The sequence below is a fragment of the Sesamum indicum genome, linkage group LG2 (genome assembly GCF_026168435.1).
Source record: "Sesamum indicum cultivar Baizhima isolate 11 linkage group LG2, ASM2616843v1, whole genome shotgun sequence".
In the NCBI taxonomy this organism is placed as follows: Eukaryota; Viridiplantae; Streptophyta; class Magnoliopsida; order Lamiales; family Pedaliaceae; genus Sesamum; species Sesamum indicum.
The window spans coordinates 16,259,125-16,271,709 of NC_142658.1; the positions used below are offsets into that span (position 1 = coordinate 16,259,125).

Here is a 12,585-nt window from a genome sequence, read left to right on the forward strand (position 1 = left end):
ATACACTCCTTACTATTTTTCGGCAAAAACGTGGTCGGCACTTAACATTTTGGAGGGTAAAATGGTCGATTTAAGTTTGATTCATTTTAGATCTTTAAGTGTATAAAAATGATCAAATTAGTACTTTCTTGGAAAGGAAATCACTTTTTTATATTTTTGTATGGTATGATGTTATTATCTTGTATAAGAAACGAAAACTTTGAACTCTTATAAACAAAATATTAACGTATTGTTTAATTTAAAATAAAATAGTCTATCTTTCTTTTTTCATTTGCATAAGTGACAAAAAATATCAAAATTATAAATAAATTTATTAAACTTATCTAATCTAAAAATATTTTTAAAAAAATCTAAGTTGGTTCTTTAATTTTTGGAGTTAGAGTTATGTCTAGTAATTAGATCTTAACAATGTTATTAAATGTGTTAGTTACGATTTTGAAGAAAAAGATTTTCTAAATAAATAGTCCCATTTTATGAAAAATCTCTTAAAATGATCATATAAATATGAAATACCCAAGAATCTAGTTAAAAAGTACAATCTAATAACTTTTTGTGTGATAATCCAAACATTTAATAAATTGTGTTAAGGCTTAACTTTTTTAGACTTATGTTTAACTCTTGAAATAAAAAGTTATTGACTTGGGTTTTTTTTATTATATTTTTATATTAGATAGATTTTATAAAATTTATTCATAATTTTGTTTTTGTTGAATTACTAAAGAAAGAGACTGTTTATTTTAAATTAAGCAATATATTATTATTATGTTTACAAGAGTTCAAAATTTTTATTATTCACATAAAATAATTACAAAAAAAATATAAATAAGTTAATTTTTTCACTTAAAATGATTAATTTGATAACTTTATGAACTTAAGGGACTAAAGTGATAAAATTAAAATTATTGCCCGTTTTACCCTCCAAATATTCAAAATCCGACCACATTTTCGTCGGAAAATGGTAAGAGGGATCAAATTGAGACAAAAACTAAAATTTAAGGATGTTAAAGTCAAGAATTGAACTTGAGGAATTAAAATAATCTTAAATAAAAATTTAAGAGACCAAATATAGTATTTATATTTTGTATAGTTATCAATATTAATGTAATAAATAAGCATGAGTTCTTCTCTAAATGTAAAATGAGAATGATCACGAACAAACATTTTTAAAATATAATGATGGTATTTTAAATTTACCTCTTTCAATTATATAAAATTAAAAGGAACTTTTTCTAAATCAAGCAGTGATTGATTTAATATTATATATATAATATAATAACAAAAAAATAATTAAAATTATTCAACCATCATTATCATCATCATCATTATTATTATTAGAATAATTTATGGAAACCATGAAATTTCGACATAAGTTTATTAGTAGGAAAATAGATTGCATACTACGTATCTTGGTATAAATATATACTCACAAATAAATCTAAAAAATATAAATTAATTGTTAGAATGTGTTAATTTATAAAAATACAAGAGATTACAAATTACTAAATAATGATTTATAAAAAATTATCAAAACTAATTAAAATATTAATTAAATTTATCTTCATAGAGATTAGATAATATAAATAAAAATACTATATTCTATTATAATTTAAATTAAAATATAAAATATTGATATATGGTGAAATTTTGAATATGAAATTGATATAATATTGAATATGTAATTAATATATAAAACATTATATATATACATCTATAATTTTTTTTTTTAAAAAAAAGAGCTCCCAGACTTGTGAACAAAAAATTTCTGACTCAAACTCGAGCTCGTTAGAAGCTTTCGTTGAGCTTCAAATTAAGCCAACTCGCGAGCTCGAGTCAACCACCCTAAGTTATAACTAAGCTTTTACCTTCAGTTTCTAGGAGGCAGGAGATTTATTGATAGGGAAAAAAAAAGCAAAAGAAAATTCCACATCAGGTTTTTTTTTATTTAAATATTCGACTATTCTGAAAGTAAATTGCACTTAATCTTTTTTTTTAAAAATCTGATAATCCCATCCTCTCAAATCTTTCTTAATTATTTTCGAATATCTTACTCGCAAACATCTGATAAAATATTTTGAAAATCTCACTCAAACACACTCTCAGTCTATATTGCTCCACAGAAAATTCCTTCCAACTCCATCCATCCGGCTCCATTTTGGTCATTCAAAGCCTCGGAATCCAACAGCATACCCAAAACCCTCTTCAATCGCTACAGATAATGCTTGCATCCTCGTATAATAAAATGTTCGGCTACGGCTTTTGGTCCATAGCCATGAAACTGAGTCAGAGACGAGTAATAATACATTGGTTGTTATTATCATTACTGTAGAAATGAACACTTACAAGCAACAAATTGCACCAATTACATCTATACATGGACGTATACTTGTCACAATTTTTAATAATAAATTCTGATCAAATGAATGAATAAATAAATAAATAGAATTGAAATTAGAAGGGTGGTCTAAGCTACAATGCACGGCCACTTCAAAAAATCATTCAGTATGGTGTCGAACACTTATTGCACACGGACACGTCTCGAGCACGTGAAGGCCTAAGCATCCGAAGGTGAAATCCAATGTCTTCCGTTGACGAAACTCTTGGCAAGAAATGGATGGGCCGTGTCATAGTCCAGCTCTCGGGCCCATGATACTCCTCTCACTGCTCCAACTCCAGGCCCATAGCATTTGTACACTCCAAAAAACACAGTCCTGCGTGGTATTATTATTATTATTAAAATAATTAGAGCAATAAATTATTATTAATTGAAATAAATCGATTGTAATTAATAATATCATATAAATAAAATCTAATCAACACCTATTATTACAGTATAAACAACAGATCTATTATTCAGTAGACACAACGCACCACGCATAAAGCGAGGTTCGAACCCATAATCTTTAAGATCATGGGATCTCAGTTACTGAATTAGACATTATTATTATTATGGTTATTTCTTTTTGTCTTTGAAGTTCAAGTAATTTATGGCGACTAACGGTTGATGCACAATCAATATGTATGTAAATTTTTAATTTATTTTTTATATTTAGGTTAATTACACTTAGATCCTTTTGAAAAATATGAAATTATACTATCTCTAACGAAGTTCTAAAATTATATTTACACTTCATCCAAAAATTTATAGTTTACATTTGACCCTTTCTTATTAGGATTTCGATAAAAAATACTGAAGTTAGCAAAATAATTACATGAATTTTTAATTTTACCCTCATTTAATATTCTCGTGTAATAATTTTATACTTATAGCGAAAAAATATAATGATGTTAACCTCAATCTATACATAGATATTACATTTATTTCTTTATAAGTATAAAAATATACATGAATATATTAAATGAAGCGTAAATTAAAAAATTATGTAATTTGTTTTGCCAATGTTAGCATTTTTCATCCAAATCTTAATAGACGAAGAATTTTTTGAGGGGTTCCAAATATAATTTCAATTTTTTTTTGAAAATTTTCAAAGGGGTCTAAGTATAATTAATCCTTAAAATTCTAGTCATAATATTTACGGAATTTATGATACTTATCAGCTTATAAGCTGCATAATTTTATTTTATCCAAATACTTTAAAAGCTTATTCTTGAAAAAAAATCTAATATTTTATAAATTATACAAAGTTATAAGATATTTTAAATTTAGCCAAACACCTCTCCAAATTGTTATGATTAAAATTAATATTAATTTTTTTGGAATTTCCTAATTAATTTTTGATTTAAAATATAGGCTTACTTGTTCTTGTTGCTGACGTGGTCCCAATCGTCCCAGCCTCCATGAGCAACGACGTCGTCGAAGTATGTATAGGCATAAACGATCCTTGAGTATTGGCCCATAGCCCGGCCCACATAAAGTGGGCCGGTGCCCGTCACCCTGCAGTTCACGAAAGCAAACCCGGTCTTCTCATCATCTATATTTCTATCTTGCGCCGCAATTGACCCAAATCTAGTTGCTATTGAGTGCAGCTCACAGTCCTGCAAAATAAAACACATTCCCATTAAAATAAATAAATTATATATATATATATATATATATATTCGAATAAATTGATTATAATTATATTATGCTCTCAAACCCTAACAACTGTAATAATTGATATAGTAATCATCAATATCAAATATTTTTAATTAATTAACAACTATTATTAAAATAGACGAGTAATTACTATTAAAGTAAAACAACTGACCACACAGTGATGAAATTTGAACTCATGGTTTTATAATCATGGCCTGTGCGGTCTCAATTTTATCCATTAAACTACGTCTCATTAGCATAAATAGTAAACTATACGTGTTGTCGACGTACCACCTTCTTCCGATAATAGAAAAAGGAATTACGATTGTTATAGTAGAAATTTATTATGTCTAATCAATTAGCTTTTAAGAAATAATTGATATAATTTTTATACACGTATCTTGTATTAGTTGTAATAGCTAAGTTTTCCCACAAGGTGTTCTCGAGTCTACCGGACCGAGAATAATCCCTGTTTGTGATTGTCGCTAGCCAGAGGAAATTTTGCACACGATGAGATACAAACATAAGACTTTCTTCTAGATAGATCCACTCCGCATATATAAATGCAATGTGGCCTTAAACCATTGCACCAAAACACTCTGGAATTAATTTCAAAGGGATAATTATACTTACACCTCGTAATCTATAGTTTGTTCACACAAAACAACTCCTGCCTCTTTTGTATAACTACAGAAACCACACCTGGTAGTCAAAAAGTAGGGGCAGTTTATGTAATGATGTTGACGTTTTTGGAGTGTATATGTGTAGTTTTTCAAAAAATAAGGTTGGTTTGTGTAAATAATATTGACATTTATGATGAATACATATATAATTACATAAAATATATGAATGATCTGTATAAACAGACTATAAATTAGAGAATACAGGTGTAATTATCCCTTCATTATAATATTCATATTAAAAATTAATGAAAAGAATAGGGGTGTTGGTAAAATCAAGAAATTTCCTTTCAAAAAAAAAAATAAAATCAAGAATTTGTATTGATAGAAGAAAAGGGGATGAAAAGGTGGGCACACAATAGGGAGAATGATTAGGAAGCAATGTGCAGCTAAATTCTTACTTTTATGCTCACACATAATTATCATAATTGTTTATTTTTTTTGGAATCCCAATTTCAAACTTTTTCGTACATAAGAAAGCGTGAAAAGCTGTGAAAGCCAAGAAAAAGCAAACACGCTTTTTTCAAATTTCTCCCTCATTCCAAAAAGATGCTAAACACCAAGCAACATAAGACAAAACGACAATACCCAAAAACAGCTTTTTCTTCCATCTCCTTCACTTTTTCAAAACAATAACACAAGCGCGCCATGTTTGGTTTTATTGTCCCCGGACAACTACACTCCATATTTAAGAAATTACATCTGGTATCTTAAGATTTGTTTTCATCGAATAAATAAATTTTTTTATTAATTAAAATTCACAAAATCTGATGATATTAATAAAAAAGAGGGATGTATTCATATTTATAAATAGAGGGAGAAAAAACATGTTTGACTCAATTAGGTAAAAAGATAAATAAAAATAAGTTAAAACACTGAATTATGTGCTTTTATGAAAATATAAATAAATATTCAAAATATTTCTGATTGTAGTTTGAATAGCGAAAAATTAAAAAGAAATAGGACCGTCATAAATTTTCTATTTTAATAATTACGCATCCATGCAAAAATTCAAAACTTTATATATACTTTTGCCTTTTATTTTAGTTTTTTTTTAAATAAAAAATTATGTGTGGAACTAGAAATTACAAATATCCGCTAAATAAAGTATAATCTATAATTATTAAAAACTATAGATAATATTTACCTTATACATGGATCTGCCATTGCCAAAAATGAAGTCTATAGAACCCTCAATATAGCACTCCTTGAAGTAATGGCGACCGGCGTCATCGCACAGAGTGTCTTGTGCGCCGTAGAACCCACACCCTGAGAAGAATGCCTTGTCCCCCGATATTCGGAACGCCACCGCTTGCCATCCCTGCATCCCCGGCATTGGCGCCGGTGCTGTGTTCTGCGTATACATACATATATGTTTATGATTATTTCAAATACGTTGCACACATTGTCTGTTGTAATAATTTTGTACACCATTATTGTCATTAATAATAATTATATTACGACAAAATAAAATTTTTGTTACTTGAGATATTATCTTGGCATAATATTTATACATATATGTGGGATTAATTACATTTAGACCCCTTTTGAAAATGCGAAATTATACTTTCCCCTAAAAAAAGTTTTCGAATTACAGTTACACCCAAATTCACTGTTTACACTTGATCATCTTTCGTTAGGGTTTGGATGAAAAATACTGACCTTTGCAAAAAAAAAATTAAATAAAGTTTTAATTTTAATCCTCATTTAATATTTTTATATATTAATCTTGAATTTATAAGAAAAAATATAATAATGTAACCTCACTTCACATATATATATATATATATATATTACATTTATCCCATTTTAAATACAAAAATATACTTAAGAATATTAAATAAGAGATAAAATTAAAAATTTATATAATTTTTTTTACTAACGTTAAAATTTTTCATTCAAAGCCAATCATAAAAAATTTCAAAATTATGCTTACAGCCCATCAAAATATATATATTTATCATTAGAAAATTGTAATATTTATATTCGATATAAAATCTCTTTCAAATTAATTTTTTAGAACCAAACGATAGTGACAGACATGGACAACACGTAAAGTAGCTACGTATGTTTGTGGGAAAAGTGACAAAAAAATTGAATAGACTGACTCTATTTTAAATTTTATTACATTCATCTTTCGTTTCATTTAATATATACACATTTTTTTAATAAAAATTATATAATATATTTATTCAATATAATGTACCTGCTGCTATTTTTGATTGGGTAATATTATAATTAAAAAAATACCTAATATTTTTACAAAATATAAAATTAAATTACCTTAAAGCTGATATTTCTGGCAGAAAAATAAGGTGCGAAGACGGAGACAGAGGCGGAGTGATAGGTACGGAGTTGCTGGCCGTCGGGTCCTCGGTCACACGCCCTGTCATGCCATTCTATCACGGTCACATCTCTTCCCTCCCCTTGGAACGTAATGTACGGCTTTGATGCCGGCACCGTCACCTTCTCTCTGTCCACCACAACACCTCTTTAGTTTCGTTAACTACTACGTACACATGCATTTTTAATATTAACTAATAAATGTAACTATTAATTCATCCCAATGGTTTATGTATTTGCACTTCTAACTTTCTTGTGAAAAACAAATGCAATATTTGTCGTGTAATTGATTACTTTTTTTGAACTGTACATTAATATTCACACACATCCCACGTGAATACATTAGGCCCATTTGTGAAAATATTAATAGACCGCAAGAAATCTCCCTAGAAATGAAAAAGTACGATGCAACTTCCTGACGTGGGAGACAGTGAACGTCTCTTTAAAAGAGTTTAGAGAAATATCGCGTTGCATTTTTTGTGTTAACTAAAGGAGTTTTGTGCTTATTAGTATTTTCAGAGGGGTAAAATGCGATAAACGCTGCATGAACTAACATGCAAGTGATTATACATGCACGTATTTTTTTCTCGACTCATTTTTTTTTTTCATTTTCTAAATTAGAAAAAGAAAATAATAATAAAAGAAGTATATTTGGTGTAATTACATGTAACAGCCCGCACTGATTTGAATGAGGACATTCTTCCGGTTACCCTCCGGGACAGAATCTACGGCAGCCTGGACGGAGCGAAAGTCGCCGAGGCCATGAACGTCGACACGGATGAGGCGGTGGCCGGAGGGGCCGACCCATTTGTGGCGGCGGTGGCTGCTGGAATTCCTGCTGCTGCTGCTGAGAGTAGAAGTAGTGTGATAATTAGAGGCTGCAGAAATAAATGCATGTAAAGAAAAAGAGCAGAGAAAGAATGTGAATATAAAAGAAGCCATCAAAATAGCATTTGGAGTTGTGATCAGAGCAGAATCTGTGGCTGCTGAATTGATGAGAAATTTGATGAATTTCTTGGAATTTGTCGAGGAATGTCATTGAGGACTATATATATATATATATAGTATGTGTGTGGGGAGTGGGGGGGGGGGGGGAGTAGGGCTTAGAAGTTGTAACGGTCATATTTTTGGGGGACATCTATTTGGTTTTGGTGAGGAAGTATGGAGGGAGAGAATATGTTTTGTTAAAAAGTGAAGCAAATGGATTCCATATGTCTACGCATGCATAAATTGATAGTTGGCATGTGATGAAATTATGAGAATTTTTTTTTTGTTTAAAGAAAATGTAAAAAGGAAAAACTTATAGAGAAATTATATTCGAATCTAATTTGGCTTAATTAATTATTTTGTTGTACAGTTCAAAAAAAAATAATTCGTAATAGAATTAATTTGATACGGGATTAATTTGATTTCGATAAACTTTATATATATAAGAATTTTTAGAAAAACTTATATATATATATATATATCTCATAAATTTTGGGCATGGAGTAGAGTTGATTAAGGTAGCAAGATTTTTATGTAATAAAGATCTACGTACATAAAATTTGCTATATATCAAATTTGCGGCAAAAAGAGTTTTCTTTTCGTTTATGTTAAAATTTATCAGAAGATGGAAAGTTATCGAGTAATTTAATTTATTTTCAAGTATACATATAAAAAATATATATATATATATATGTGGGTATTTTTGTTTAAATATAGAAATTGTTATTTAAGAGGTGATTGGTACGCAGAAATGGAGTGAGAATGGAAATGGCCATTCCCAACTCCATTCTGCATCAATAATTGGTATGGTTTATGTTGGGAAATATTTATTCCTATTGGAATTCTTTTTTTATTTAGATAATGGGTTATTAGCCATTTCGTTCGCAAAATTAATGGTTTTAGCGATTTTTAACATGTCGAAGATGAAAGTTTAATATCGTTTTAATTGTTATTAAATTTTAATACTTCTTATATCTAGTATCGATAAAAAATAATTATGAATAAACGGTAACCAAAACATAATATTAATTTTATTAAATAGAAAATAATTTTTTCATCAAATTTTGAAATAATGGTAGATACATTACGATTAATTATCTTATTTTCATTAACATAATGAAGCGATACTAATTATTCCAAATCATTACTTTTTAATATATTTGTACACATTTCACAAAAAAATTACTTCTTTTTATTTTCGTATAAATTTTGTACATGATTGTACTTGACGCGTAACCTTTGATATAACGACCCCCAAAAAAAAGTATCTATTTATATGATATTAAATTCGAATAATAACATTCTAATATTTTATAAGCCTGAAATTTTATTTATTCAAATATTTTAAACTTTTATTTTTAAAATAAAATTAACATATTAAATTCTTAACACATCTTATAAAAATTACCGGAGGTTATAAAATATTTTAAATAAATCTAACCAACCACCCTCTAAATCATAATTACTAAGTGATATTAAATTAAAAATTGTGTATGTTCCGGTGGTGGATTATGGTGGGGGAATGGCTAAAAACATTAATTAATTTTGTAATATTTTTTTTTTTATATTTTTACATTATCGTGTGGCCACCGTAAGTGGGCCCGCCATATTAAAAACATTGTCAGAGTTTCTGAACGTTAGATAGAAAGCCAACAGTTATGTACTGGTTATTTCTTGACAATGAAATAATTTGGATCACTTTTTGCTTTATGACCAAAAAGCCCTTCCCAGAATTGGGGCTGATGAGGTTCTTTATGAATGATGATTGGCTGGCAATAGGAAAATGGGCCGCACATGATTGGTCCGGAGATGGAGATGAGTGTTTGTTTTTCTGTAATAGGAGGGGTAGGGTTGGTGGAAAAAGTTTGTCAAAGTTCACGAGGGCATTGTCCTAAAAGTAGCCCCTCAATCAGGGGGTAATAATTTGCCGATATGGTATGCGTACAATTATTGAGTATTTGTGATGTGGTGATATTTAGAGAACTTCATTAGAGGTTTTCAACATTAGTGAGAGACCTTCATTTCAGTCTATGATATTATGATTCAAGGTTTTTAAAAGAATTTTCTTGAATGGATCGATTTGATACATGATAATTGGGCTCCATGTTGATTTTTTTTTTTTAAATTGTATAAGTATAAATATATTTGTGGGATCTTCGAACGTAATAAAAATCACATTCATCCTGCACTGGTAGGCTACAATTACTTTTGGTAATTGATGGGGTCCGATCTCCAGAAGTCATTGATCATTAACTTCTAGGCTCGGGAGGTTGAGAATGAACTTCAAGCCTGCATAGAAAAGGAGTGTTGGATTTGATCCGACATAAGCATTCTGACGTTCAAGTTAGGTCGGGTAAAAAGTATAAATTTATGTCTGGATAATATATCAAAGTTGGGGATAATGCGTGAATAGTTACCTTGACTTTGATAATGGCTCGGGGTATGTATATCGAAGACCACTCGTACAGACGACATCTATCCACCAGGCGATGACGACACGTAAACATCTCTTGCTGACTTATTACTTGAACTCTTTCGGGCCTCGCTCGTTCTTGGATATTTTGAGCCTCTCTCTAATATCTTGGGTCTTGCCTATTTTAACCGTATCAATAGTACGACAACCTTTGTCTGCTTGGACTTCTTCTTGTCGAGTTATACGGATATGTGTGGCCCACTATACACTGTTGATCATGTTTTCGGCCTAGGGTGGATATGGAATCGTACAATCCAACTAACATTTATAAATATGGGCACCTCAGCTTCAGGTATATTTTTGGTTACCCCAACTATTATTTTATTTTTGTTTGAGAGCTTAAACTCAAACTAGCTTGAGCATCAGAGTGCTTTTGTCGGAATTCCTTTAGGCTAGGCCCTAACATTGTCCTGTTTTGCAGGTTTTTCACATACCATTGGGAGTTTCCTAAACCAATTGGAGCGGTAGAATATCTTTAGACCAATATAAAATACCTTAAACATATATCATGATTTTATGATATGACATTTGGCACCGTTTGTGCAAAAATTCTCTAGTTCTTTTGAGTACACAGAGCATGGATGAGACTTCCGGTAATTCCTAAGGGGGACATGGAAAACAAATAGTTGCTGGTCCGTTGCGTACTCACTTTGCTAACCCACCTGAAACACTAAATTGTTTACTATATCACGAAATAATTTGAGAAGATTGCTTAAAGAGTGGGTGGTTGAGAGAGGTATGGTCCTCCACTTTAATGAGTGTCAAAACCACGAAAAAGAATTTTCTACAAACAATCTTGCGATAGTAATGACTAGGGTCGATTTATCAAAGATTGGTTATAAGTTGATTTTTATGAATAAAATAAAAAATGGGGATTTTGATTGTGATTGAATTAAAAAGATGAAATTAGAGTGAACAGATAAATATAGGAGAAAACTTTCAGATTGAAGTCAGGTTTATGGTTGATTCCACTATTGGTCCTTGATCAAAAAATGATAATCGTTCGAACAAATAAATTAGTTATAGTCATTGGTACAACTTAACGACCTTATTTTTTCTTACCTTTTGGTCAGACAAGGAGCTTGCATTGGCTAATTCCCTAATTAATGAATAACCCTGAGAATGTTCACAAGATTTAATTTACCAACAACATTAACAAAAAAGACCTAATTCTCACCGATAAATTCCTATGAGATTGAGGATAAATTGAAAGGTGAACACAAACTAGCTAGAAAGTGCAATCGTACTTCGATAAAAACAAGTTCAATTAAAAACAAAATTGGTTAAGGATAAAGTAGAAAGAAGACAATTAGATTTCGAGGTTGAGTAAGACTTTAAGAAAAAGGTGGAGAGGATGGATCCCTCTGACAATAAGGTTATGGAGCTTATTCTGGGCAACTCTAACATAGCAATAGGAATAGGAAGTCAGGTTCCTTCAAATATGGATATGATGTTGATTGATTTCCTAGGAGAGAATGTTCACATGTTCGCAACGGCAACATCTGATTTTCAAGGGATCAACCTATAAAGTATCGAACACAGATTAAATATGGATCCCAATGCAAAACCTATCAGGTAGAATTGAAGGAATTTTGGGGAAAAAAGGAATCAAATCATTGAAAACAAAGTTAATAAATTACTAGTTGTTGGATATATCATCGAGGTTCAGTAAACTGGATGGCTAGCAAATGTGGTACTTGTGCCAAACCCTGAGGGAAAATGGAGAATGCGCATAGAGTTCACTAATCTCTATAAAGCATGCCCAAGATATCCCTATCCACTCTCTTGAATTGATCAACTGATGGACTCTATAGTAGGTTGCGCTTTGCTAAGTATGATGGATGACTTTCAGGGGTACCATTAGATTATTATGGTCGAAGAGGATCGTATTAAGACTTCATTTATTAATAAAAATGGGATCCACTGTTATTTGGTCATATGCTCTTTGGTCTTAAGAATTCAGTTGCAACGTACCAAAGGCTCATAAGTCTCATATTCAAAGAGTTGATTGGTAAAACTATGGAGGTATATGTGAATGATATGTTAGTAAAAATATGAAAGAATAAGAG

General features: G+C 30.1%; 1 protein-coding gene across 1 annotated transcript; it reads right to left on the reverse strand.

Annotated features, from left to right (window-relative positions):
• Positions 1–2,350: 2,350 nt before the first annotated feature.
• On the reverse strand, positions 2,351–8,136 carry PME5 (Pectin lyase-like superfamily protein). Its single transcript, XM_011071916.3, has 5 exons — positions 7,721–8,136; positions 6,997–7,186; positions 5,861–6,067; positions 3,755–3,993; positions 2,351–2,708 (listed from the first exon to the last, which is right to left on the reverse strand). Exons 1-5 carry the CDS (start codon positions 7,996–7,998, stop codon positions 2,552–2,554), a joined length of 1,071 nt encoding a protein of 356 aa, XP_011070218.2. The 5' UTR covers positions 7,999–8,136; the 3' UTR covers positions 2,351–2,551.
• Between the last annotated feature and the right edge of the window lie 4,449 nt (positions 8,137–12,585).

What these genes read in the sequence shown, in the direction of transcription:
- PME5 (XM_011071916.3), bottom strand. Translation starts at nt 7,998, where the DNA reads ATGGCTTCTTTTATATTCACATTCTTTCTCTGCTCTTTTTCTTTACAT. An exon ending in ATCAGTGCGGGCTGTTACAT is followed by an intron (nt 7,187 to 7,720) that starts GTAATTACACCA and finishes TGTGGTGGACAG; the next exon opens with AGAGAAGGTGACGGTGCCGG. An exon ending in CACGTCAGCAACAAGAACAA is followed by an intron (nt 2,709 to 3,754) that starts GTAAGCCTATAT and finishes AATACCACGCAG; the next exon opens with GACTGTGTTTTTTGGAGTGT.